Genomic DNA, 26526 nt, shown 5'->3' with positions numbered 1-26526 from the left:
TACAAATGGTGGAGGAGAAGTGGGGCTGAGTTGGAGAGGACTTTATAAGAGAGGCCCAAGGGATCAGCTGGGAGGGGTTGAGCTAGTATAGAACTTGGCAGGCCAGGTTTACACTAAAGCCCATGCTGGGAGGCTGTTGCTCTCAGGACACAATCAGGCCTGATAGGACCATTTCTTAGGCTCTAGGGTGACAGGTGCCTCCAGAGACTTCCAACCATATATGTGGGAGCCCTACTTCATCAGTGCTTCCCAAACACCCTGCCATTCCGGTTAGCTAAGACACCTCAGTTAACTCACTCTCTGCCCTATCGTTGCTCCTGTGCTTCATTCACCTGTACTTTTATTCCCGCTTCTCTCTGCCAACCATTCATTAACCATCTTCTCACATCACCTGAAGGAGAAAGTTCAGGAGACAAACACTCCCAGATCTGCCCCATTGGACCATCGGTATCTTCCAGAAGGGAAGGCCAGAGTTTTATTCCTCTAGATCTTTACATATTTATTTTCTGTACTCAGACTATCCTTCCCCATTTCTTCCTGGTGAACTCCTACTTCTTGTTTAATGTCCTCTCCTCCCTAACCTTGACTCCAAGCTGAATCAGAAGCCTCAGGTACACACAGCTCCAGGACTTTCTCCTGCCTCAGTACTGAGCACTGGCTCACTGGCTTGTTACTGTCTGGGTCCAGGTCAGAATTCCCCACTGTGGATTCCCTGAGGGTCCTGTTTGTGTGTCTAGCACCCAAGCTAGGGCTGGATACAAAGAGTGCACTTGTGGGAGTGTGTGGAATGAAAAATAGAACTTATTTTTATAGAAACTGTTACAGATAGCAAGAGCTTGGACTGAGAATGAGTTGGAGAACGTGTCTTCTTGGCACAGCCCCCTTAACCTGGGCATATATTGTTGGGAGGGATGGTGCCAGGGCTCCAAACTCCAAAAGTCTTCCCAGAGCCATTCTTGATGGATGGCCAGGAGCAGCCTGCTTTCAGAAGCAGGGGCCTGACTGTGTTGGCCAGCCATCAGGGAGATTACCAATCCTCCTGCTGTGACCTACTTTCCCCTGGTTTTTGCTCCCTAAGTCCCTGCTCTTCCCTGGAAATGAGTGACCTGGAGTGTGTTTTGTGTATGGGGGTGGGGACAGAATCTGCTCTCTGGCCAGGGGCTTAAGAGCTTTGTCTGTTTTATCCCAGAGCTGGAGGAGAGGGTTGGGCTGACAGCCAAATGGACTGGGCCCTAGCTAGACACAGCTGCCCAGGCCAGAGCATCATGGTGATGGTTCTCACATTCACAGCTCTGCAGACATGGAATAGCTTATTGTTCAGGGGAGAGCCTGGGGGCTGGACGTCCTGAACCCAGTCCCTTCTGCATCAATATACCTCTCCATCTTGGGGTCTGGTGTTCTTCACCAGAGCCCAGACCAGCACCTGCCCATAGCAAGGACTCAATAAATATTTCTTGAATTAATTTGCTGAATGTCAGTAAAGTAGAGGTGTTGTGTGGATTTCTAAGCCCCATCAACCCTGGATTCTATATTATTTTCAATCCTCACAATAACTGTGGGGTCAAAATTACGATCCCCATTGTACAGATAAGAAACATGAGGCTTAAGGAAGGGAGATATCTTGCTTAAGGTCACATAACTATGGAAGTGTCAGAGTTGGGATATGATCCCAAGTTTGTTTGGCCCCTAAGTCCATTCCCTTAATCACACTAGATATATGGAAGTAATTTTTAGGTTTTTTTTTTAAATAAAATCTTTCTTGAAACCCTACTGCATAAAACAGGTGGTGTTTTATTGGTGTTAATACATTTTTAGGGTTAAAACATAACATTATCTTCACAGGGAAATATACACAAAATGTTATGATAACTCACAGAGAAAAAAATGTGACAATGAGTGTGTATATGTCCATGAATGACTGAAAAATTGTGCTGAACACTGGAATTTGACACAACATTGTAAAATGATTATAAATCAATAAAAAATGTTAAAAAATAACATTATCTTATAGTCAGTTAAAGACAATTTCATATATGAAGTTCCCAATAAAGATTTTAATAAATGAACAGACTGAAATGAGGAAGATGGAATGGAGATTACAATCTCCTTATTTCTTGAGTCATCTATTCCCCTCCACCCTGCAATCTGGGCAAAGTAGTGAGATAATTATGAATCTAAAGCGGAATCGTTAATGGTAACAATTTTTCTTTAATCTACTTGCTTTGCAGTCTCAGGATGTATTTATATTTAGTAACAATAACAACCCTTAAAACAGACAAAAAACCGTTACGCCAAAGCTGGCCCAAACTAATATCACCGATCCTCAAGCTTCAACACAGCTGACTGTCTGAATTATTTTAATTGCAGTTTTAATAGATTTGTTAATTTAAACCGATCCTTTGCGGAGTTTCAGAAACCTCTGTTGAAATGCACTACATCCCCCACTTGGCACTATAAAGCGCTCTCCCACCCTAATTTGAATCTAGAAACTTTCTCCCTACTATCCACAGTGTCTGCCTAAACCTAAGGTGGAAACATTTGGAGCAACACTTAACACTCTCTACTCCTGGAGAAAGCCCGGTCCCGCCCTGAAGGCGTTGATTGGCAAGCCACTCTCAGAGCGCCGCCAACTGGACAGCCCGGCTCTTCCGAGAGTCCACCCCCGTACCGCCCCGTGGGCGGCCCGGATTTGTTTTGGCGTCAAGCGCGCGCTGTGATGACGCCACGACGCTGACGCCTGAGGATGGCGGCTGCGGCGGCGGCGGCCGTGGCTGCGACCCGAAGGGGGTCAGCACAGTCGCCCAGACGCCGAAGAGCCCGCCGTCCGCGCGAGGTGAGGCGGCCCTGCCCACGGCGACGGTCTGACGGGCAGGAGGGGCTGAGGAGAGGCCACGGTCACTTTCTGGAGCACAGGGCCCGTTCCTGCCCATACTTCGGCCCGTGCCCGGTGTTCCGGGGCCTACGGGACTGAGGGGCAGGCCAGGCGATTGCAGCTCGGGGTCCCCGGTGTCCAAGTGTTAATTGGCCTCGAAACGTGCTGCTGTGCTGGGTAACCCGTATCTGAGGCCGCAAGGGCCAGGTGGACGTGGTCAGCTGTCCTGCCTCATGTTCAGCAAGTCGGCATCGGTCAGGGTGAACTAATCCGGTGTCCTCACTGTCTTCTCTTGTCCGGCACCTACTCTACACCCTCTACTTTGCGACTGAACGCCAGGGGTCAGTGGGGCAGCTGGTCGCTTCCTTGTTCAGGCGGGGAAAAAAGCGGGCCTGAGTCCACCTGCTTCGCAAGCCAGTTATCCCTCTGCTTTGATAAGGGGCAGCCCAGCTCTCCACATTCACTCCCCTTCCACGAAGCGATAAATTGATCATTTCCACTTAAAAATCTGAATTAAGTCCTTCATTGTCTAAAACTGACTCCTTGCTACCTACAGGATAAAGGCCAAGCTTCATAGCAAGGCGTTCAGGGCTCTTCATAACTGGGTAGAAACATAGCCCGAAGTCAAAACCTGGGCACTTTTGTCTCCTGTTTACATAGTTTGTTGGGGATATGTGAATTTGCCTTTAGCTCTGTGTTTTAATACCTTTTTGCTTTAGATACGCAGTTTTCTCACTTTGTAATACTCTTTTATCCCCTACCTCCACCCACCAGTATGGAAAATTTACATCTCTCCTTTAAAAAATACCTTGGATTTCATTTCTTTGGAAAAGCCTCCCTTCACATGTAACCGCTGACTCCTTTGTACTTTTATTCTTGCTACTACTTTTGGAGTATATTGTGTTATATCACCTGATAGTGGGTCTGGGGATTGTGTTATTTTTGTTTGCATCTGAGTGTCTGGCTCTGTGCCTGGCATAAAATAGGAGGTGAATCGGCTGGGATAGGTTGCTGGCTTAAGAATGGATACAGAATCAACTATATTGTTGAGTACCTGTCATGGGCCAGGACCTGAGATGAGCAGAGCAAATGTGTATATCCTGTTTGCACATGCACACGTATGCGTGTGGTAAGTGGTGCAGCCTTGTCAACTTTGATGGTCTAAATTCTCCTGGGGTGGTTTTTCAAAATACAAATTCAAGAGTCTCACTGTCTGAGATTTTGATTCAGAATATCTGGAATCTGGTAGAAATCTGTATTTTTTAAAAAACTCTCAGGTGACTTTACTGTGCTCCCTGGTTGAAGATCATTGCTCCAGAAAACTGTTGTGTCTTTGTCCGATGGGAAAGGCTGGCTATGCCCTGTGGCACACAGCTGTTGCAGTCTCATTGCCCATACCTTGGGAAGGCAGTATGATTTGGTGGTTAGAAGTATGGGCTTTGGAGTTGGAAAGACTTAGATTCAGTTCTTGGCTTTTATGAGATCTTGAGGTTCTTTGAGTCCTAGTTTGCTCGTCCCATAATAGGAATAATCATGCCTACTTTATGTGGTTGCAGAGAGGAGTGAGAATGCATATAAAACACTTAGTTGGAACTCAGGAAATGGAAGCCACTGTTATTACTAATGGCCATTCTTCCCACAGTGTATCCCTTGTCAAAAGCCTGCTCCCTCTTCAAACTGAACCTTGTGTAGGAAGCTACCTGATGTAATGTAATTTCCTTGAGGTAATTTCTAATCATCAGGGAAAGCTCTGACAAAACTATGCTTCTTCTCAGGGCAGTTGCAGTTGGCTATTCTCCTAGAAGTTATGTGGATTGCTGACTCATTGGAGGGTGGGTTTGCTGTATTCAGCAAACATTGTCCAGGTCTAATTTGCCATTCCTGTGCTTGTTAGGTTGTATAAATGAGCTAGAGAAAGTGCAGCTTTCAGGAAACCTCTTTGCCTTTCACACTGAGCTAGAGCTGTGCCTCACTTGGAATGTAATATCCCTGAAGATGCTAGTGACTGTGAAATCTGAACTAGATACTGGGATTTTCTGTCACTCACAAGTTCATAGTTAAATGAGTGAGACTTTAGTTTGGCCTTCTGTTTTACTTTGTAAGTATGAGCATGTTGTGTGAGCAAATTTGATCCTATTCAGCGCTTCCTAGCTGTCTGATGTGAATTGGTTATAGGTGTGTTTAAGTATTGACTCTTAAGCTTTCTGATAACTGAGAACAGCTGTCTTCATTGATCCCAGAGTACACAGAAAAATTTGAGAACAGCCCTGGAAGAAGGGAAACAATTCTGCTTGTTGAGAGCTGGAGAAAGATTTACTTATTTGAACTTTCTTTCCTTCCAAGAATCTTACTCAGTGAGTATTAAGCTGATTTGTGTTGGCTAGGTCATCACTGAGCTAATTCTTGGTACAAACCCCTGTTGCCATGGCGTCCCATGTGATGCTGAAGTAAAAAAGAATGTGCTGTTTTCATTTGCTGGGGGCAAATTATCTAAGTTGGACCCCTTCCAGACTGCCAGCCTTGAAGCAGCCTCACTTAGCATCATAAGAGAAATGGATCAGGGGACTCTCGGTGTAGAACCATCTGGGCTGTTAAGTTCCTTGAGAGCAGAGATTATAACTGCTTTCTTTTTGTCTGTCACAGCCCCTGGCAGAGTTCCTGGCCCACAACAGGAGCTCAGTAAATTTATTTGTGGGTTGTACTTTGGGATTTTGGAAGGAGAACTTCAGGTACATTGCCAGAGTCTGTATTTCTGATTATGGAATGGGCTGTAGGTGGGATGTCTCAGATGGAGTTGGGATCAGGATAAAATGATGAGGACACAACAAACTTTTGAACTTCTCTCCCTCTCTCAGCTCTAAGGCAGAAGTCTGTGCTTACCAAATATTACCATGTAGAGCAGTGGTGCATAGCTGGAGCTCTTGAGAAGTAAGGTCTTGAGCTACTATATTCCAAAAAGAAGTCATAACAATTTTTATTACAAAATAATATTATAAGTTAAAACATTACAGAAGTGAATAGTGCACCATGTCTTTAGATACAAACACTAATCATTTTTTTAATTGAAGTACAGTTGATTTACAATGTTGTGTACAGCAAAATGATTCAGTTATACATATGTACATTCTTTTTCATATTCCTTTCCATTATGGTTTATTATACGATACTGAATATAGTTCCCAGTGCTATACAGTGGGACCTTGTTGTTTATCTGTTTTATATGTAGTAGTTTGTATCTGCTAATCCCAGACTTCTAATGTATCCCTCCCCCAGCCCCCTTTCCCTTTGGTAACCATAAGTTTGTCTTCTATGTCTGTGATTCTGTTTTGTAAATAAATTAATTTGTATCATATTTTAGATTCCATATATAAGTGGTATCATATGATATTTGTCTTTCTCTGAGTTACTTCATTTAGTATAATCTCTAGGTCCATCCATGTTGCTGCAAATGATATTTCATTCTTTTTTATGGCTGAGTAGTATTCTATTGTATATATGATTGTATATATACCACATCTTTATCCATTCATCTGTCGATGGACACTTTGGTTGCTTTCATGTCTTGGCTGTTGTAAATAGTGCTGCTGTAATTATTGAGATGCAGGTATCTTTTCAAATTAGAGACACATTAATCATTTTTAATAATTTGGTGTATATTCCTAAAATTTGGTGCAATAATTGGTGTGTATTCCTCCAGATTTTTTCTTATTGCATGTACTAGTCTATACATTTCTATACTATATATATTTTTAACTTCAAAAATGAAATATGTGGTGATGATTTAAAAATACAGCAGTGGCACAGAAGTGTGTAAAGTGAGAAGTAAAAGTCCCCCTTCCTTCCTTCCTTCCACCTGTTCCCTCCACATTCCCACACCGTAGAGGTAGTTACTGTCAACAATTTCTCTTCTACCTTTCCAGGATATTTTTCTTCCATATATATGTCTATACCTTTTTTTAATCCCTCATTGGACATAAGCTTCACATACTATTTTAAAATACTTGCTACATCAGAAACATGGATCCCAGGACAAAGCTACTCAATAAACTTGACTGATACTTTTCTTTGTCAGTATATATGGATTTACCTCATTCATTTCAATAGCTGTAGAGCATTCCATTACATGAATATACCATAGTTTATTCATTTATTTCCTTACTGATGGATATTTGGGTTGTTTCCACTTTCTTTTTATTATTATAAAGAATGTTTTCATGAACTTGCTTGTACAGATATATCTTTGCATACTTGTGGAAGTGGTTTTGTAGAATTATTTCTGAAAATGAAATCGCTTTGTCTCATGTCAGTTTCCCTATTTCAGAAAGCAAAATCCTGCTGTTCCCCCTAAGGTTGCAGAGGTCCTTGTTCGAGGGTTTTGTCTAAAATGACAGACTTCTTTGCCCGTTTTCCTTAATTGCATCAGGTTGGTTAGAAGTGCTATTTTGCAGTTAATTATTTCTGGGATTCCTGAGTGATTACTGCCTACTTCATTTTGATAGACAGTCTTTCAAAACACGGGAGCAGAATATAGAGGTCTTTGAAAACTAAAGGTTGTAAAGCTTTGCCGTAGGGAACAATCTTAGGAGGTGTTATTGGAGAGAGCTGAGTGCCTACTGGCACCCTGCCTGGCGACATCCACAGACTTCTGTGGCCAGGAAATTGTTTCAGGATCCATCCTGTTCCCTCTTTCCTGGGCCCCTGGCCTCCCTGCAGATGGATCTGGCAGCTTGTGGACAAACTTGCTTTGGAGTTCAGATAACAATCTGTAATACCCAAAAGGCCCAAGAGCTCCAGCTTCCTTTGTGTTGCTCTGATTTAACCACCAGCCTGGCCTCTTCCTGCCACTTGAAAATTTCTGAGGTTCTGGGATTGTTGCCCTGCAGCAAAAAAGAAATTCAAGAGCCAGCCAGACCACCTTTCGTTCATTGTTAACAAACATTGAATGACTGCTCTGAGCTCAGCATTTTGCCAGGAGCCAGAGAGATCTAGAAACTTGAGAAGTGGCCCCTTCCCTCAAGAGGCTGACCGCTCTGGTGATCAAAAGCAGTCTAGATTATAGTAGTGAGCAGCGTGACCCGGACTGTGCTTGGAATGGAGGTTTCAGAAGACATGCCCTTCAGAAAAGATCCTCAGTAAAGTTTCATTAATTTACCAACTAAGTGTATGAGGAAGGATTGAGGCCTTTACCTGGTGAGGCTGAATTCTGCCAGGCTCCAGGCACTTCTGGAGCTCTGAATGGAGAACCAGGAGATTTGGGTTTGTGCTTGGCCGTCACTATCCGAGTGTCTTTGAACAAGTTTCTACCTTTTTGGCCTGTTGTTTCTATAGAGTGTTAGTGAGGACAGAAGTTCTGAGTGCTCACACCCACTGCTGCACTCTGTCTACCACATTTACCTTCTTTGAGGAGTGCTTTGGATCAGACTAGGAGTTGAGGGTGTGGAGGCTGACTCTAGAGAGCTCAGTACTTTCTGTAAGATGTGGCAGAATTGGTGTGGTGAAATGGAATGGTGATTTGTCATAGCTGGCATAGCATGACCCTCCTAGGAGGTCTCTTCCTGAGGCTTCCTCATTCATCCTCACCGACCCTGGTCACTCTGCTGGGACACACCCAGGAGAGCTGATGACAGGAAAACACGTTTCCTTTCTTCCCAGAAGGAGTTTTGCCAGCTGCCTCCCTTGTCTCTATGTTTGCTTTTTTACCTAACTGATGTGGAAAGAGATTTAACTGATACAACGGGAGTGTGGAGCAGCTATGATCACCTGGAGTTATCAGCTGTCTCTCCCTACCCCCCACCCCCCATCCCAAGCTGGCACCCTCTCTCCTCCACTCTCGGTCTGTAGTTGGGAAGGTGGAGTACCAGCTTCAGCCTGTCTTTGAAGAGTTTCTAACTGAAACAAATGTAAGAGAAACTGTGTCCCAGGTCAGAGAGGTCAGAGAGGGGTAATCCTTGGCTCTCTTACTGCTGACTTGAGAACCTTGCTCAGGCTTTGTTTAAAGTGAGAGCTCAGGCCTTTTCTTTGTAAACCTTAGTTTTTCTCATCAGGACCAGACTAGGTATGCACATTTAAAGAAAAAGAGCCATTGAGTATACCTGGAGACAGTTATTTATTTTGTGGATCTAGGGTTCTACCTTTTCACCAGGAAGAAGTGACATCTGAGTAGCTGTGCTGGGTCACCCATGCAATTTGTCTTCTCTTTGAATCGTAGGCGTTGCTTACAGTGTGGTCTTAGGGATCAGGGCCTTTGTTCTGCCTCAGGAAACCTGGCCCAAGAGCTATTTTTTTTCCTGGGCTGCAGCCTTTTACCATATTGAGTCTTGTATTTTCCCTGAAAGAAGAGATGAGTCTGCAAAATTCCAAAGTCCACAGTTCTAATCTTTGGCCTCTGTGAAAAGGAACCTTGTTTCTAAATGCCGTTGTTTAAACATGATTTCCTAAGCTGCTATGTGGGATCTCCTGAGCATTTGGGTGAGAACTGCGGCAAGTTCTGAAGAGCCTTGTGTTAGTGGAGGAATCTTTTCTTCTCATATAAAGAAAGATAAACCTCATCCTGCTGAGAGTCATATTTACATACTGATTAAAACCTAAGCCCTTAATCATTGATCTTTTTATCTGATGGATTGGTAATCAAGGTCTTGTGTATGTTTCAGAGGTGAGCTTATTCCTTGGAAGAGTTGGCCACATTGGTCAGTTATTACCGTCTTGAATTCAGGCCGTTGACTCCCTGGAATCTGAGGGTCTCTGTGTGGGTTCTCTGTGACCCTCAAGATGCCCTAGCAAAACCTCTTTGGGTCTCCCTCTGCTGCCTTTCATGGGATCTTTTGCTGGCTTTGCAAGGGGGTGGGGATAGGAGTTGGCGTTGGTGTTGTCCCTTGGTCCCAAGTACCACCCTTGGGCGGCCATGGAATCTCTGACCAGCTCTTTTCAACCGTTAGATTCTACAGCCGGCCACCCCACCACAATGTATCCAGAACTAAACTTTCCCCATTGTTTCCCAAACCTGTCCCTCCTGCTGCACTGCTGACCCTCTGCCCAGGAACTTGAGCAAGGGACTGGAGTGCCACTTTCTCCTCCCTTTCACCCCTTATATCATGCCTCCATTCTCCGGCAGTACATTCCCCAGCTGACCTCTCTTCACTCCACCCTCCTCACTCACCCTGTCAGTTTTTGACCCTCAGCCTTGTACTTCTTTCTAAACACAGAATTGCCTCTCCTTATAAACCCTTTGGTGCTTCCTGTCACCTCCTAGGAAGGTCCTGACTCCTCACCGTAACTTTGTGCTGCTCTCCACAACCTAGTTCCTACTAACTTCCCAACACTTCAGCCCCCAGTCCTGTCTTCATATTGCCAAAATTCCCCTTTTGCAGGCACAGGGTGCTCCTCTGGGCCTTTGAGTGCGTTATTGTCTCTGCCTGAAATGCCATTCCACTTTTCCCCATCCACTTATTCTTACTTCAAACTCAGCGTGGGAGTCCCCTCCTCCAGGAAGCTTTCCGTAATCCCTGCATCATTTTACACATTTACTCTTATTTTCTCAAGCCTAACACTTACCTTGCTATATTGCAATTACCTGTCTTTATGCTTTGCTCATCATTTAGATTATGAGTTTATTGACCATGTTTTGCCTGTTTTTTTGTGTGTGTATATGTTAAAACATAACCAGCACTGGATGTCTTATTCATTCCTGTATCCCTAGTAGATGTTCAGTAAACGTTTGATCTGAATTACTTATTTTATCCCCATTTCTGTATGTCATAATAGGAAATTCTAAGCTCTCTTCTTTCACCCTTCGGGCCCTCAGATAGAGTTAGAGAAGGGCATCCTAGATAGAAATGACCTCTGGAAAGCAGTACTTCATCACGTCACCTTGTCCAGGGCTCCACCAGCCACAAGGTATTAATTAAGTCAGAACATCTTTGGGAAACAAATGGGGAAGGCCCCTGGATCCTCATCCCGAAGAAGCAGCATACCCTGATCCACAGCATGAGTCTCATCTGGGTGAAGCTGCTTGTGTCCTTTCTGTGCTCAAGGCCCCCTCTGCCTCTTAAGTGAAGCCCAGGTTAGTTTGGTGGCTACCTGGTGGTAGCGTGCTAAGGCTTGTGCTCCCAAGTTCACTGGGATTGATTTTAGCCATTCCGGGATTTGTGTGGCATTTTAGTTATCTATGTGGTAAACTGGGTAAGTGGGAGACCCTGGAAAAGGGTGTTAAACTGCCAGGGTGAAGATGATGCATTAGCAAAGTTAATGGGAGCCATCCAGAAAGAGTGAGGTTAGGGCAAAGACCCAGGGCAGTGTGTAGTGGTGATGGTTGTTGCAGGGGGAGCATCAACCCCTGCAGGAAGCCTAGAGGGCCAGGAAGATATCCATGAGCGGGGAAACCTTGGAGAAGTGGCCTTCTGAGCCTTGGTGGGTGATAGTGTTGGAAATGGGCCTCTAACACTCCACACCTCCATTTCAGAAAAGATGAGTTAGAGTAATAAGAGGAATGATTTTAACCTTTAAAAAATACAGGAATTCAACTAGGATAAGGGACCCTGGCAGAGTAGGGAGGAGGGTGGGGATAGTGACAGCTGAGCATGGTGCATGTTCCTGCCCCTCTTCGGAGTTGAAGAGCAGCATGAAAGTCAGATCCAGGGAAACATGAATCAAAAGCCTGGAGCTCAGACCCAGTCTTTCATCTAGATCCTCCATGGTACCTGGACCCTAAGCTCTCAGAGGGGAAAGCCATTCTCCCTTACAGGGAACTATGTTAGAGGCAGGTCTTCAGGCTAGGTTTATCTAGGGGTAAGGGGTTGGGGTTGAGGAAGGTGGCTGGTATCCCTTCAGAAGTGTCCCTGGCATTGCTGAGTTGTCCTTTCTTCTGTCTGTATAGGTGTAGATGGGGCACTGCCTGCAGAGCAGGTCCTGCCAGCCTCACTAGGAAGGATGCCCCCGTGTCCGTGATGGGCTGTGGGACAAGCAAAGTCCTTCCTGAGCCGCCCAAGGATGTCCAGCTGGATCTGGTCAAGAAGGTGGAGCCCTTCAGTGGCACTAAGAGCGATGTATACAAGCACTTCATCACAGAGGTGGACAGTGTTGGCCCCCTCAAAGCTGGTTTCCCAGCAGCCAGTCAGTGTGCAAATCCATTCCCTAGTGTGCCCCCTACTGGCCACACAGAGCCTCCCTCAGAACCACCACGCAGGGCCAGGGTAGCTAAGTACAGGGCCAAGTTTGACCCACGTGTGACAGCCAAGTATGACATCAAAGCCCTGATTGGCCGAGGCAGCTTCAGCCGAGTGGTACGTGTAGAGCACCGGGCAACCCGGCAGCCATACGCCATTAAGATGATTGAGACTAAGTACCGGGAGGGACGGGAGGTCTGTGAATCAGAGCTGCGTGTACTGCGCCGGGTGCGCCACGCCAACATCATCCAGCTGGTGGAGGTGTTTGAGACACAGGAGCGCGTGTACATGGTGATGGAGTTGGCCACTGGTGGAGAGCTCTTTGACCGCATCATCGCCAAGGGTTCTTTCACTGAGCGTGATGCCACGCGGGTACTGCAGATGGTACTGGATGGCGTCCGATATCTGCATGCACTGGGCATCACACACCGAGACCTCAAGCCTGAGAATCTGCTCTACTACCACCCAGGCACTGACTCCAAGATCATCATCACCGACTTTGGTCTGGCCAGTGCCCGCAAGAAGGGTGACGACTGTCTGATGAAGACCACCTGTGGCACACCCGAGTACATTGCCCCTGAGGTCCTGGTCCGCAAGCCCTACACCAACTCAGTCGACATGTGGGCCCTGGGTGTTATTGCCTACATCCTGCTCAGTGGCACCATGCCCTTTGAGGATGACAACCGCACCCGGCTGTACCGGCAGATCCTCAGGGGCAAGTACAGTTACTCGGGGGAGGTGAGTCTGCCCGTCCCAGGATGCTGAGAGGCCCCTGTGTGTGTGTGGTGTGTGGGGTTCTATCCTGCAGCCTTCAATCAGGGGGATGTGCTCTGAAGGCCGTGTTCGTGGGACCAGGCAGATAATGTAAAAATGATGAAGTGAGACTAGTAGAGTATCTTAGTTTGGGTTCTCTCAAAAGTGAAGCCTGAGACAAGGACTTGGGACTAGATAGTTTAATTGTGATTCCAGTAAGCATAAGTGAAGAGTGGGGAAAGTGAGACAGAAAAGAAGACAATAAGGGGTATATGAAGGAGTGGACTGCTACTGTGGGCCACTGGAACTCAGTCCCACTGGGGACCCTGTGAATAATCATGTGGAACATACCTCAGAATCATACCACTGAGAGGCGGGAAAGTGGGTGGGCTTAATCTGGCTCTAGTATGAGTTGAGAATTTCTTCGAGGTGAGGGGGGTCATTAAATCTCTGGCACTTTTGGGCTGTGCTGAATGCCACCTAGCGCTGGAGAAAGTCCTCAGGCAAAGAGGCAGAGAGATGCAGCAGTGTGAAGCTGTCCGCTTGCACAGGAGCACCACAACTGCAGGCGAGCTCAGAGATGGGCTGAGAGGAAGTGGGGGCAGGGAGTCCACAACATCTGCTCATGAGTGCTAGGGCAGTCTAGTGACGATGCCCTGTCTAAAGGAACAGTTGCTTCTCATCTCTGCCCAGTTTTGACACACAGCAGAGAGGACTCCATGCACCCAGACATTCCAGTTTTTTAAAAAGAAGCCAGAAAATCTGATATTAAAATATTGGAATATAATTCACATACTTAAGCAATATCTTGTACTTAACCCAACAAAATGCTTACCTGCGGGCCTAATTCAACCGGCAGGCCATCAGTTTGTGTCTTTGGATCCATTGATAGCCCTGATGCCTGAAAAGATCTGTTAGGTTTCAGCACTGCTGGGAGCCAAAGGAAGGTACAGAAAAAGTAAGAACTGGTTGATTCTTAGCCAGAATGCTGACTGGGTTGGAGATGAGGCTAACTACAGAAATGGTAAGCACTGCAAGCTGGAATATAGTGGTGTGCTTGGGGAGGTTGTGAAGAAAGAATGGGTGACAGCTTTATGTGGGAGGTGAGGTGAGCTTTGCAGGATGACAGGATTCTGCCAAGACAGCAAGGGCCCCTCCCCAAGTGCCCCCTGCAGAGTGCTCCCCACAGTGTTCCTCTCAGGCCTGCTGTCCTTGCCTCCTGAATAGCCCATGCAGAGGAGAAGGAGCTTTGGGACTAGCTTACTTCTGCAACCCAGCTTTCCTCCCAGGGATTTTTGGGCTGGGCCCTCCCTGGCCTCAGTCAACTGGCCCAGAGCAGTGTTTCCTACAGGAGTCACCCAAAGTCTCATGAAGGCAAAGTACCTTTAGTGCTTGAGATCCTGTGCACCATCATCCTCCCTGTCAGTTTCAGGGCACCGTTGTGTGGTCAGCCAAGGACTTCCCTCCCATGGGGATGGGGGCTGGCATCATGTGCCAGGTCATGCGCTTCAGGATGGTGTGAAGAAGGGAGGGAAGCCTTCCTCTTCAGGCCAGCTCTGTGCTGAGACTACAGGTGAAGGAGAACCTGGGACATTCTCCAGCTCTCCCCTAAAGGTTTTTATGTTTTCTTCCTTGCTCCAAATGGGATTCAATAAAACAAACACTGACTGGCTGAGATGCCTGGGCTGTAATGGGATGGTCACAGAGGACACTGTCCTGCTCACCCTCTGGGCTGGGTTTCATCATGGTCAGAACGCACAGAATTCACCTCACAGGCAGTGTTGTGCCAGGGCCCTGTGTGACTTGCCCTTGGAGCTATGTGTGGTGTAGCTTATCTGTGGGAGGGAGGGAGGGAGGGAAGTTTCCCAAGAGATGCTGACAAAGGAAGACTCTTTCCAAAAGTCTGTAGATTGGCTCACGAGTTCCTGATTCTGGCAATTGTTGATCAGGCAGTTTATCTCATTGGAGCTTGCAGAGTCTTGCTAACTGGTTATTGATTATCTGAGGGTGAGAGAATGACAAATGAATGGGATAGGGAATGGACTCAGGCTTCTTGCTCCTGTTGTGGCCACAGACTGGGTCCTGAGACTCTGCTTCTTCCTCTGCTAGAATCATGTGGCATGAGTCTGGGGCTCCCAGTGTAGGGGATGGGCACTGCCCAGCATTTGGAGCCCACTACCCTTCACTTGAAGTTGAAAGCCTCAGTTCCCAGTCCCAGAGTCAAATCCCTGACCAGCACTGACGGCACCTGTCTGTTACCAGGAGCTTGGTTGACCCCAAGAGCAGATTCTACCACCATCTGCAGAGAGCTCTGATTGGGAAGAGTTTGTTTGGGGTGTTTCCTGGGTGAGGAGATATCATTAAATCAGGCTCTTTGAGCTGGAGACCAGGCGTCTGTCTTTCTGTTTTGCTGGTCATTGTCTACCTGTAAGTGCACCTGAGGAAGATGCAGAGAGACATGAAGGCCTATTCCCCATCCCCATGAAACTTGAGATTGTCTGGGAGAAAGGACTAGGAATAGGAAATGGCCACAGAATGAACCCTTGTTGGCAGGCACATGCCAGCGCAGGCCTGGGTGATCTGGAACGTGGGCCATGGGGCTTGGGGCAGGTGGCTGGACTGGCCCCCCTTCTTAGGGTTGGGCTCTGTCCCCTCCCTCCTCCAGCCATCTGTCTTCTGTGTGATGGTCATTTACCCTTATGAGAGCCATCTAAGTGAGCAAGGCCCTGCCAGAAAACCTATCTGAGAGCATGCTGGATTGCGGGGGCTGTTTCTATCTAGTTTCTTGCGCAAAGTTTGTGCCAACTTTGAGCTCATCAAGGTTTGGAGGTATGCATTCTTCACCAACAGTAAGTCCTCTGGCACTCAGTGCCTTTCTCATAGGCACCTTGCCCGCTTATAGTGGTGTCTCATATACACCAGGCCCTATCCAGCGTGCTTATTTCTCAAGGGTTCTGTCCATGTAGCCTTCTATGATTTCTGTGGACTTGAATGGAGGGCTTCCTGGAGGGGGTGGGCTTTGGGAAGGAGGAGGCTCAGAGAAGGCAATATCGCTAACTGTGCTCCAGAATAAACAGATTGTTTGGGAGTAATGGAGCAGAGGTTAATGAGGTTGGACCAGGCCTGGTATTTGGTTCTGGGAGCTCTGTGGTGCCAGGGATTATTTGGGAAATCAAAGCATTAGGTGGGAGGGAGCCCTCTGGGTTCTTGATAGTGAAGGGGAAATGTAGCAGGAACTGTTGCAGAAGACTAGCGGGGGAAGGCTAACTGGGGGCTGTTGGAGTAATCCAATTTTGGGATGGAGGAGCCTGGTATCCTGGGGATGTTTGGGGCAGATGGGGAATTCCAGAGACTGAGCTCCACATGGTACATGTGAGCCACAGCTGAGGGAGAAACAGAGTGGGGCACAGAATGCTCTTGCAGCTTTGCAGGAGGAGCATCAGCTTATGAGGCAGATTGGGAGAGGACTTCAGGCTGCCCTCTGACCCAGAGAGTGTGTACAGTCCTGCCTGATGTCCCTGCATGGGGACCAGCGGTGGAGGGAAGCACAGAAGTGGGGCCTCCTTCAGCACCTGCCCTATAAGCGCAACATTCTAGTACTCTAACCCCTAGCTCTGGCCCCACACTCCACCCCATTCCCTACATACCGTAGGCCTGAGATGTTTGCTCCTTTCACTCCCCACTCTATGCTTTTGCTCAGGCTTTTCCCTCTGTTCCCAATGTCAGCCTTAGAAATTTGACCAGCTTTAAACCATCCAATTCAAGATTGCTTCCATTAAACATAATGCCAACCGCTGCCATTGTGTAGTTCTACTGAGTACCAGGCACAGATCTGAGGGTTCTACACCCAACATGTCTAATCTCTACAATAATCTTCCCAGTGGGTGTAATCCCCCCCATTTTACAGATGAGTAAACTGAGGCCAGTGAGGTTAAGTAATTTGTCCAGGGTCTCACAGAGAGGGAGGCAGGCCTGGGATTTGAATTCAGGCCATCTTGGCTTCAGAGTTCTTGGCCTTTCCATCCCCACAGTCTACTTTCCCTGACACACATTCCTCACTGTGTTGCTGGGGTCTGTTTCAGCACTTTCCCAGGCTATTGTCTGTGGACATAACTCTCCTCCCCAGCCTGTAAGTTCCTTGAGGACAGCATGTGTATTAATACATATGCTCCCAGTACTTTCTCCTCCTTTTCCTAAGTGAAGCACCAGTGGTTATTGGTGATGCCCTGGGAAGGACCCAGAAGTAAATAGCTGTCAAGCAGACGGGGCTGCTCCTGCTGGCTGGGAATGTTCTCTTCTGGGAGCTGGAATCCAAGAAGTGGGACGCCTGCTAGAGATGTACTTAGGGGCTGCTGGCCAGGCCTGCTTAGAAGGAAATGCAGGAATCTTGGAAGAGAAGAGAGTGCTGGAAAGGAGAAGGCTGTGACAAATGATTTTGAGAAGAGAAATCTGAAATTTTACCCAGTGACCAGAGGTGCTGGAGGGGAGAGAGCCAAGCTAGGGTCGTATTGGAAGTGATGGGGAGACATATGTTGGCCAGATGTGAGGAAGGCCTGTGTGAGTGTGAGAACAATTTGTAGACACAGAGTCACCTTGAAAGAGGGAGCTTCCTGTCATAGGAGGCCCTGGGAGGTCTGGAGCAGCTGCTTCTAGAGGAATGACACAGGAGGTGAGTCACCATCTTTGTACCCTCCTAGAGGACTGTTATGGTCCCATCAACTTGGAAATTCTGTGATTCACTTGACATGAAATGTGACGTTGTGGGCCTAATGTCATTGCTTTTGTCAAGAGTTCTATTCCTAGAGGCAGGATGGATGAAGGGGCCCTTGTGGGATTGATGACAGAGTGATGCCATCAGTAGCTTTGCTGTCTGCCACGTTTAGGAACCTTTAATTGTCACCCTCCTCTGCTTGAGTAGTCTCTGAGCTGTGGGCGAGCCCAGGTGACTGTACCAGGAACAAGTGGGCTTGGGCAAAGGTTCTCACCAAACCTTATTCAGGAGAGTAAGTGCTGCTGGGCAGGGTACAGAATCCTGGTGGGAGAAGAAGCCCACCTGCAGGGCTGATCTGCCACTTCCCGGAGTATTGGGTTGGTGGGAGGTGGCTTTCCAGGAGTGGCTCTCCAGGCTGCAAGCTGACCATCCATCCATTTGGGCCAAGGGGCACTTGCTTGGGGCAGTGAGTTATACTGTCTGGTAGTTCTGATAGCCCTGCAGTAGGATGAGTGCCCAGAGCCAGAGCTGACATTCACATTCCCATCCCAGCTCTTCCCCAGTCCTTAAAGTGACTCTGACACTTGTTGAAGATAAAATGAGGTTCAGCGAGTGTAGTGTGTCCCAGTGCTCTCCAGGTGAAGGGGGCTAGCACCTGTGGGGACTGGACGTGCAACCTCGTTCGTGTACTCTGACAGGAGCAGCTGGGTGAGCAGGGATAGGACCTTGCCCCAGAGCCATGGGGACGAATACCCCATGGGTGTGGGAGAGCTGGAGACCGGATGTGTGCAGGCAGCAGAGTGGAATGCAGGGAGGCAGGTGGCATGTTTCCAGGCTCGTGCTTGGCTTCTGCCGGATGCCTTTAATTGTCTCATGTTCCCACCTCCAGTGTGGATGGGGGTTGTGGTGGACCATCAGTTCACCACTCTTCTCTTGCTGCCCACCCCTAGTAAGTCAGAGGATGGCTTTCCCGTATCTGTGTCAATAGCTGACAGCACAAGAAAACAGACTGATTTTAGAATTCTTTCCTATGAAGCTCTTCTTCCTTGCCTGCCTGCTGGTGGCTGCCAGGTGTTAAGTGCTGGATGGTAATGCTGGCTCTATGTGAGGATCCCAAGAGGCCAAGTAGATGCCCCCATAACTTGTCCAGGAAGGTTCCCTCTGGAATGGCCATCTCTACCTCACCAAAGCTGGTACCCAGTGGATGTTCAACAAATAAGTCTCCCTCATTTACTGAGGGAGCAGACACCCTCAGTCCAGATCCCTGACTGGTCACTCGGAGGTAGCATGGTTTGGTCCACTGGGTGTGGGCAGTGGACCCTCACTGGTCACTGTGGTTGGAGACCTCTTGGAGGAAGGTGGGGCAGCTCTCTCTTCATCGGTGCAGGAGGCAGGCTCTGAGTGGAGAGGGGCAGCAGCCCCCTCATGTGCCACCCTTGGGCCACCTCTTGGCTTCCTGGAGCCCTGTCCTATAGGCATCCCTCTGCTGTTGCTGTCCTGGTTGCAGAGACAGATGCCCACCTCCCCACATTGCTGCATTTAGCTATTTTTATCGAAGCACCTTGCTCTGACTACCTACGGCATCTCGTTAACACAGGGTCAGAGCCTCCTTTCATCACTGCTATTTCCCAGCTCTGCTGAGGCCTCTCCAACAAAGTGGTGTATCGTGGGTTGTATTCAGGCAGCTCCCAGTGTCCCATCCGTCCCCTCCCTCTCGTACTCTTCTCATTGTCTGTCTCCACCTGGGTAGCTCTGCCCTTTCAGAGTTGCTCTTGCTTCTGTTGCGTCTAGGCCTTCAAGTTCCTCTGGGAGCTGCTGGGGCTGCTGTTTCTCCCACATTCTGACCTCTTTAAATCTGCTGCTGGCCTTCCACATTATCCCCCTCCTGTCCCCACTGAGGTGGTTGAGGGTGACCTGATCCAACCACACCCCACCAACTGTGCCTCTCTAGCCTCCTTCACACAAGGTCACCCTTCTTGTGCGTGTCTTCCTGGCCTAGGTTTCTCTGCCTCCCAGTGCAAGTGTAGTGCCCAGACCTGAATGTTGCTCCTGCATGGCTTGGCTGGCTTGGGGCACAAGGCTGAGTCACCTTCATTTCTTCACTCATCTTGCCATCCCATGGAGACCAAGTGCCTGCCCTGAGCTGAGTCCTGTACCAAGGGTTCCAGGAACACAGACCTCTGGGGACAGAGGCCACAGTATGGGTGACCTGCTAACAGCCACCAGGGATGCAAATTGTCTCAGAAATTAGAATGAGAGGAAGTTTAAAAAAAAAAAAAGAGCCAGGTTGAGTCCTGGAAATCACCTCACTTCAGCAGAACCCTTGAATGGAGACAGAAAAGAACACCATGCAGCTGGCTCTGAAATGCAGAACCTTCTAGGGCTGCTCCAGGACATTGTTAAAGCAGACATTACTCAGTTGCTGGCATAGGTTGCCAACATCTCTGATTCCAAAGCAAGCACACAGCATCCTTCCTGACTCTTGAGTTGTACCCCACTCCCTCATGTCCTTGTCCTTCACTTTGTGGACTCTGGGCAGGGACAGGTGGGGTGCAAGATTTCATTTGGTTATTCACCTCAAGTTTTAGAATACAGGTCTATTAACCTTTAAGTTGTCGCACCTTTTCTCATTTTTATCTTCATTCTCTGCCTCTTGTACAAACTATTATCTTCCTTCTTTTTCTCCTCTCATGCTCTCTCCCCCAACATCCTTTTCTTTTCTGCTGCTCAGACCCCCACCCATTCCCTGCCAGGTCCCAGGGTGGTGGATTCTGTCTGGTGTTAGAAGTCCAGACACCAGGAGGGTGAGTATCTTAACCAGAGGAGGGGATGCTGGCTCCACCAGCACACAGTGTCTAATTCTGCTTATTTTTTCAAAGCACTTTTCCTCATGGTCAACATCAGAGTGTGCTGTTCTTGTCATACTGATCATTCTGCTCTCCCGAGTAAACCTGAAGCTCCATTTCCCAGAATTTCCTCTGTGCCCTTTTCTCTGCTCTCATTTAGGCCCACGTAAGTACAGGAAGGAAGCCTATGAGGGTGGGAATGCTGGGTCTGAGAACACATCTTGAGACAAAGCTGAGGGAAGAACTGAGTCATGGGAGCAGAGCCCAGGCTTTTTTCCTCCCTTCCTTCTTCTAGCAGCTCTTTGCTGGGGCTTCCTTCTCTGCCAGAGAACCTTCCCCAGAATCATCATGGGCTGGAAAAGAATCCATAGAGGTCAAGAGGTCAAGTCAGCTGAAATGTTACGTGTTCCTCACATGCAGCCAAGTGAGGAAGAAAGATGGGGAACCATCTTTTTAGAATCCAGGACTTTAGAAACTAGAAGAGACTTAGAATTCATTGCATTAATATTAAGTGAGGAGGCTGTGATTTCTCTATGGTCAACAGAGAAGGTAGACCTAGAATGCAGGTCATTGGGCTTGCAGCCCAACACTTAATCTGTCACCCAGATGCCATCCAGAAGAAACACAATGCCTTTTTCTCCCCTCACTTGCAAGTGGTCAGGCCTGTCTAGGGCAAGCCCTGTGAGCTGAGTTTGCTGTTAGAAGGAGGCAGCTTCCTCCTCCCTCTGCAGCCTAGGCCAAGAGAGTTGGTTCCAGCCTTTGTTCCCTTAGCCCTTGGACTCAAGGCAGGACAATGGTAGTGACTTGAGTAATGTTATTGCCAGGCCCTTATGCCATTAGAGCAAGTAAATGGGGCTGGGGCAGAAGGAAGTGTGTCCTCTGAGCTGAAATGGAAAGCCCCTTCTGGTCTGGTGCCTCCCTCTGAAGGGAGAGTTAGATTCTGCTGCTGAGGAATGACTAGTCCCACAGAAGCAGAGGGATAAAGAGGGTGAAGTTGATAAGGAAGTGCTCATGGGGGAGGTTTTTCCTCTACCCTGTTGGCTTCTCTGCTGTTACAGCATCAGAAGTACATACTCAAAATGCAAGGACTCTAGGGGTTACAGGCTAGGGAGAAAGGCAGCCAGTTTGATGGTCAGAAACAGTGGGGAGGTGATACCCTTTCTCCCATAGCCTCTCCTTGTCCTCTGGGCAGAACCCAGCTGCTTACTCACACAGCTCAGAGATTTGTGGCCAGGAGGGTATGGGCTGTCACCCTGGGTGTTGCAGCTGTCCTCTGATCACACAGCAGAGGGAGACCTGAGTGTCTGGAGGCAAAGCAGCCTGACATTTTAACATTCCCTTCCATGTTCCATGCCAGCCCAAAAACAGGTGGAAGCCTCTGGGAGACCGGCCAGGTGGTACCTGGGGCCTGTCCCTTTTGTCAGCCACCTGTGATCCACATGTGTCCCTGATCTGGGCCCAAGTATACTGGGGCAAGGGTTCTGTCCTTTACCCACAGCCTGCAGTTAGGAGCCGAAGGACATGACAGTTGACCATTTTTCTTCTTCTCATACCTATTTTTTTTCCCTCACTTGGCTGCCTGTGAGGAACAGAAAGCTACCTGGCCAGTTAGTCATAGGCTCCCAGACATACTCTTGTGCTCTTGTGGCTCCAGAGACCCGCATATGTTGGGGAAGGAGATGGGTTGGTCTGCAGGAGTTGACTGCTTTCTTAGGAGGTACTGAATGGACTTAGCCAGAATCAAGGCCATGGGTGAGTGTGGAAAGCCTTGTTTTTCCTTTTTGAGCCCTGTTTGAGGCCTCAGCTGGGCTCCCAGGGGCCACTGTTCTGGAGGTCAACATAAGTCCCTGCCCTGATGTCAGTGGGCTGGCTTGAAGACCACCTTCCTATGTTCAGCCTGTTTGACTTCCTGCTGCAAGTCAGTGTGTTCCTCAGTGTGTGAGGGTGAGGCTGGGTACCATTGCACAGCCCGGTTCTCAGGTCAGGACGCTGAGTCACACTGGCTTAGGGGACCCACCTGGTCTAGCTGCTCACAGCTCTTCAAACATGGGGAGATCTGGGGCCTGCCAGAGAGGGTAGGCTGGCCCTCCAACTAATGAGCCCGTTGGCATTCTGCACACAGCTGCAGGTACACAGTAATTGGAGAGGCGAGTGTCTAGGGGAGGAGGAGGGGCAGATCAGTCTGGCTCACTTTGGCGCTAATGGCAACAAGCAGCAGGGGTTGATGCCTAGTGTGAGCCTGTGTCACTCTGGAGATGCAGATGCTTAAGCCGTGGTGCAAGTCTGGTGAGAGGCCCATCTAAGACTGCACTGGAGCTGCAGGGGGCCTTGGTTTGGCTGGGTATGGATGTGAAGTGAGGATGCCTCTGATCCATCCATATTCAGGTTCCTGACTTGTGAGTCCAGCTTTGCCTCTATTTATTTTGTCATCTGCAGAGGAGTTGCCCCTCTTCTCTCTTGACTGGAGCAAGGGCCAGGAGCAGAATCCATGTCCCAGCCCTGTTTGGCTAGCCTGGGCTGCCAGCTCTGTTTGGAGCTGCCCCACCAACAGGCCAGGCTGAGCTGCAGTGTGCTCCCCAGTGATTTCTCCTTTTCTTGGAGACCATAAAAGCTGGCAGGGCAGCACAGTATTCTCATGACCCAACCTGTTCCAGCTTTAGGTTTGCTGTGGCTATCAGTGGCCCCATTATGCCTGCTTCTTTCCATCTCTCAGATGAATGACAGGGGCCACAGTGAGTGTCTGTGGTCTAGGTTGGCTGGCCCCTCATAATGGCTCTTTGTGTTCAGGTGGCAGCAGCAAGCCATGGGGTTTTCTTGAACTGTGAGCCAAAAGCTACTATGTGCCTGACCAATTCAGTCACCCTGCAGGTCGGCCTCATTACCAGAGCCCTGAGCTACACAGGCCTGCAGGGAAATATGAGTGAGTGTCCTTTACCCTGAGGACCTGAGATTCAGCCCAGTGACAAGCTGTGCAGGCTGAGGGCTGGAGATGGATGGCTGCTTGGTGTCTGGCTGAGACAAAGCAGCTGTGGGTACATGTAGCAGAGCAGGCTTTGATCAGCTCCTCTGTGAGGACAGCACATACTAAAATGAGGCTAGCACAGGGCACTGCCAGGAGCCACTGTGTGGCTTAGAGATGTCATGCAGACTGGAGAAGTGCCCTGAGAAGGGTCCTGGTCCCTGCCAGGGTCCCATGTCCCCCCTGCCCTCTCAGCAGATGGAGAAATCTAGTTGCCTTGAATTGTTTCCTTTTCTCCCCATGGCTGAGAGGCTGAGGCTGATGTAGAGAATGCAGTGGTCATTTTGACCACTTTGTCAGTTGGAAGGAGGGTGGACTTTGTCTTTAAGAACTAGGAAGTGGCTTGATATGGGCATTCAGGGGTGGGAGCTTAAGTCTGGCTCAAGATATGGTGGAAGGTTTGGACCATTCTCATTAAATTTCTCTGAGTTATACTGGTCCAAGGGTAGGTTGGGTGGTCTTGACAGGGGCCACTTTCCTGAGCCAGACTCTGAGTCCCGGGCACCTTAGAAGTTTGCTCCTTGGGGAGGGAGCAGGTCTTTCTCCCTTGTCAGACTCCTCACCCAGAGAGCAACCTCTGCTCGGCAGCCTGGGCCAGCATTGGCGGGAAGGGGAAGCCTAGAACATTCTACATGGGAGGAGCCAGGCAGCGCCTCTCTCTAGGAGGAGAATGCAGCAGGGCTGCTGGACAGGTCTGAGTGCTGTGGTGGTGACATCGTCAGGATGGGGAGGGCAGTGTTAAATGCACTCACTCTAATACTTGTCGTTGGCCTCTAGCCCTGGCCCAGCGTGTCCAACCTGGCCAAGGACTTCATTGACCGCCTGCTGACAGTGGACCCCGGCGCTCGAATGACTGCACTGCAGGCCCTGAGGCATCCATGGGTGGTGAGCATGGCAGCCTCTTCATCTATGAAGAATCTGCACCGCTCCATCTCCCAAAACCTCCTCAAACGTGCCTCATCGCGCTGCCAGAGCACCAAATCTGCCCAGTCCACACGTTCCAGCCGCTCTACACGCTCCAACAAGTCACGCCGTGTGCGGGAGCGAGAGCTGCGGGAGCTTAACCTGCGCTACCAGCAGCAGTACAATGGCTGAGCCACCTGGCTGGGCTGCAGACATGGCATGGTCCCAGCCTGGCCACACATTGCTGTGCCATCTGGGCCCAGTGCCCTCTCTAGAGATGGGCTTGTATGGCCGGTGGTAGGTGAATGGCCCCAACCCCTTCTCTGTGCCTTCAGCAGCCCCCATCTTCACCCTGGGCCTGAGCCTGGTGAACTGGGAGCCTGGCCTGGCACGGATGCGACTTTTGGTGGGCAACTACTCTGGTACCAGTTAGGGAAAGGGCAAGCCCTGGCCTTTGGTCTCACTTCTTGGCTCTTCCCCAGACCAGAGGAGCATGCAATGCCAGGTAGACGGTGTCCTCTGGTCCCAGGACTCTTTGGGACAGTTACTTCTGGAACCCGCCTTTCCTCCACCAGGCCTTCCTCCCTGACTCTTCCCCCTTGTCCACCCCCCCATATTCCATGGCATCCTGATCCTTATGATTATGCTCTGGTGAGAGGCCCAGGGAGGCACACAGCTTGTGCCTTGGCTGGACTCTCAATCCCTGGCTAAGTCTAAACAGCCCTCCACCTCCCAGCCAAGACCTATCTTGCTTCATGGTGCCCCCAGGGACCCCTCCTCTGGCCCTAGGACTTGTCAGGCTCTCTGGTGGTAAGGCCATGGAATGGTCCTTGGCCCTCTGGACTGTGTGGCTGTGTTGATAGCAGGCTTGCTCCAGGCTCCAACCTCTCCGTCTATGAGAGAGTTTCTGCCCACCAGCCTACTGCTCTCAGTGCCTGCTTTACAGAGCCTACCATCACCTCCCTCTACCCCTTGGGTGCCCATTCTGTTCCCCAGGTGCCTCCTTCCCAACTGTGGGGGGACTAAAAGGAGCCCCACTGCTGCTACCTGGAGGGTGGGGGCACCTGGGGGTGGGGGCACCTGGGCCAAAGCAAAGGGCAGGGGCTTCCCAGGGAGAGCCTCATCAGGATTCCAGTGTCAGCCCTGGTTTCACACTTGGTATTGCCCACTGCCTCTCCCTTCAGCTCTGATGTTCTCTCTTCTGCAGCTGCATGAAGGTGCCATCTAGTGTCTGGCACAAGTATGGGCAGCCTAGGAATGACCACCTTGCTCACCTTTCGTCCTCTAAGAGGAAGTGGGGAGGAAGGAGCTGCTGCACTGAGGGAGGGTCCCAGGGCTGCTCAGTTCTCTCCCCTTCTGCTGAGCTTCTGTGCAGCTTCCCCTGGAACTTAGCCATACTGTGTGACCTGCCTCTGAACCCTGAGTGCCTGGGGCACCGGCCTTTTCACAGGTGGCCTTGCCTGGTCCAGCCTGTCCCCGCTTGTTTTCATAGCATTACTCTTCCAGTCGGGGCCCTGCTGAATCTCAGACTGGAGGGAGCCCCTGCAAGAGGTGGGTGGAATTAGGTGGCCTCTTTCCCAGAGGCCTGAGCCAGACCATCCCCCTATCAGCCACAGTGCCTCCTCCCACCACAAGCAGGGCTGGAACTCAAGCCCCCTCCCTCCACAGCTACTTTCTGTGGGTGGGAAGGAGCCAGGGCCCAGCTATAGCCTTAGCAGGATTGCAGGGCCCCTGCCAGCAGGGAGGGTTTAGCCCTCAGTTCCTCTCAGTGGGTACCCTTGAGGGAGGCCCTCCTCTTTTTGCATGTGCCATCTCCAGTGGGAAACCAAGCTAAAAGAGACCACTCTGGGCCAAGTCAACTGTGCCTTATATACCCCTTCCTTCTGTCCCCAGTGCTCCCAGCACCAGGCAGTGGAAAGCCAAAGCCCCATGGCCTCAGAATTCCTCCTATTTCCCAAAGTGCCTCTGGGGCCTAAAGGCCTGGGGATTTATTTCCTGTCGGCCAGGGTGGACCTGGTCCTGAGGATAAGACAGAGGGAGTTTGGAGACTTGGGCCTGTATGCTACAGACTGTGGATGGAGAATGTGCAGTTATTTATTTTGTGTACTCAGTTTGTAAATGTATCCTCCATACTCAATAAACAGGCTGCCTTCCCCAGGGAAGGCTGCCCATTCGTTCTGACAGCCCAGTCTCCTTGCTGTGGACCAAGGGGTTGCCAAGGAGGTGGGGGAGCCCAACCTGGTCGTGGCTAGTCTGGGAGG

At 49.4% G+C, this 26526-nt stretch overlaps 1 protein-coding gene across 1 annotated transcript; it reads left to right on the top strand.

The window, feature by feature from the left end:
* Positions 1–2709: 2709 nt before the first annotated feature.
* PSKH1 (protein serine kinase H1) lies at positions 2710–26448 on the top strand. Its single transcript, XM_010979262.3, has 3 exons — positions 2710–2833; positions 11745–12771; positions 24140–26448. The coding sequence occupies exons 2-3, from the start codon at positions 11815–11817 to the stop codon at positions 24455–24457; spliced, it is 1275 nt and encodes a 424-aa protein (XP_010977564.1). The 5' UTR covers positions 2710–2833; positions 11745–11814; the 3' UTR covers positions 24458–26448.
* Positions 26449–26526: the final 78 nt, after the last annotated feature.

This window comes from Camelus dromedarius, chromosome 9 (assembly GCF_036321535.1).
Source record: "Camelus dromedarius isolate mCamDro1 chromosome 9, mCamDro1.pat, whole genome shotgun sequence".
Classification (NCBI taxonomy): Eukaryota; Metazoa; Chordata; class Mammalia; order Artiodactyla; family Camelidae; genus Camelus; species Camelus dromedarius.
This window is presented reverse-complemented; position numbering and strand designations above follow the sequence as displayed.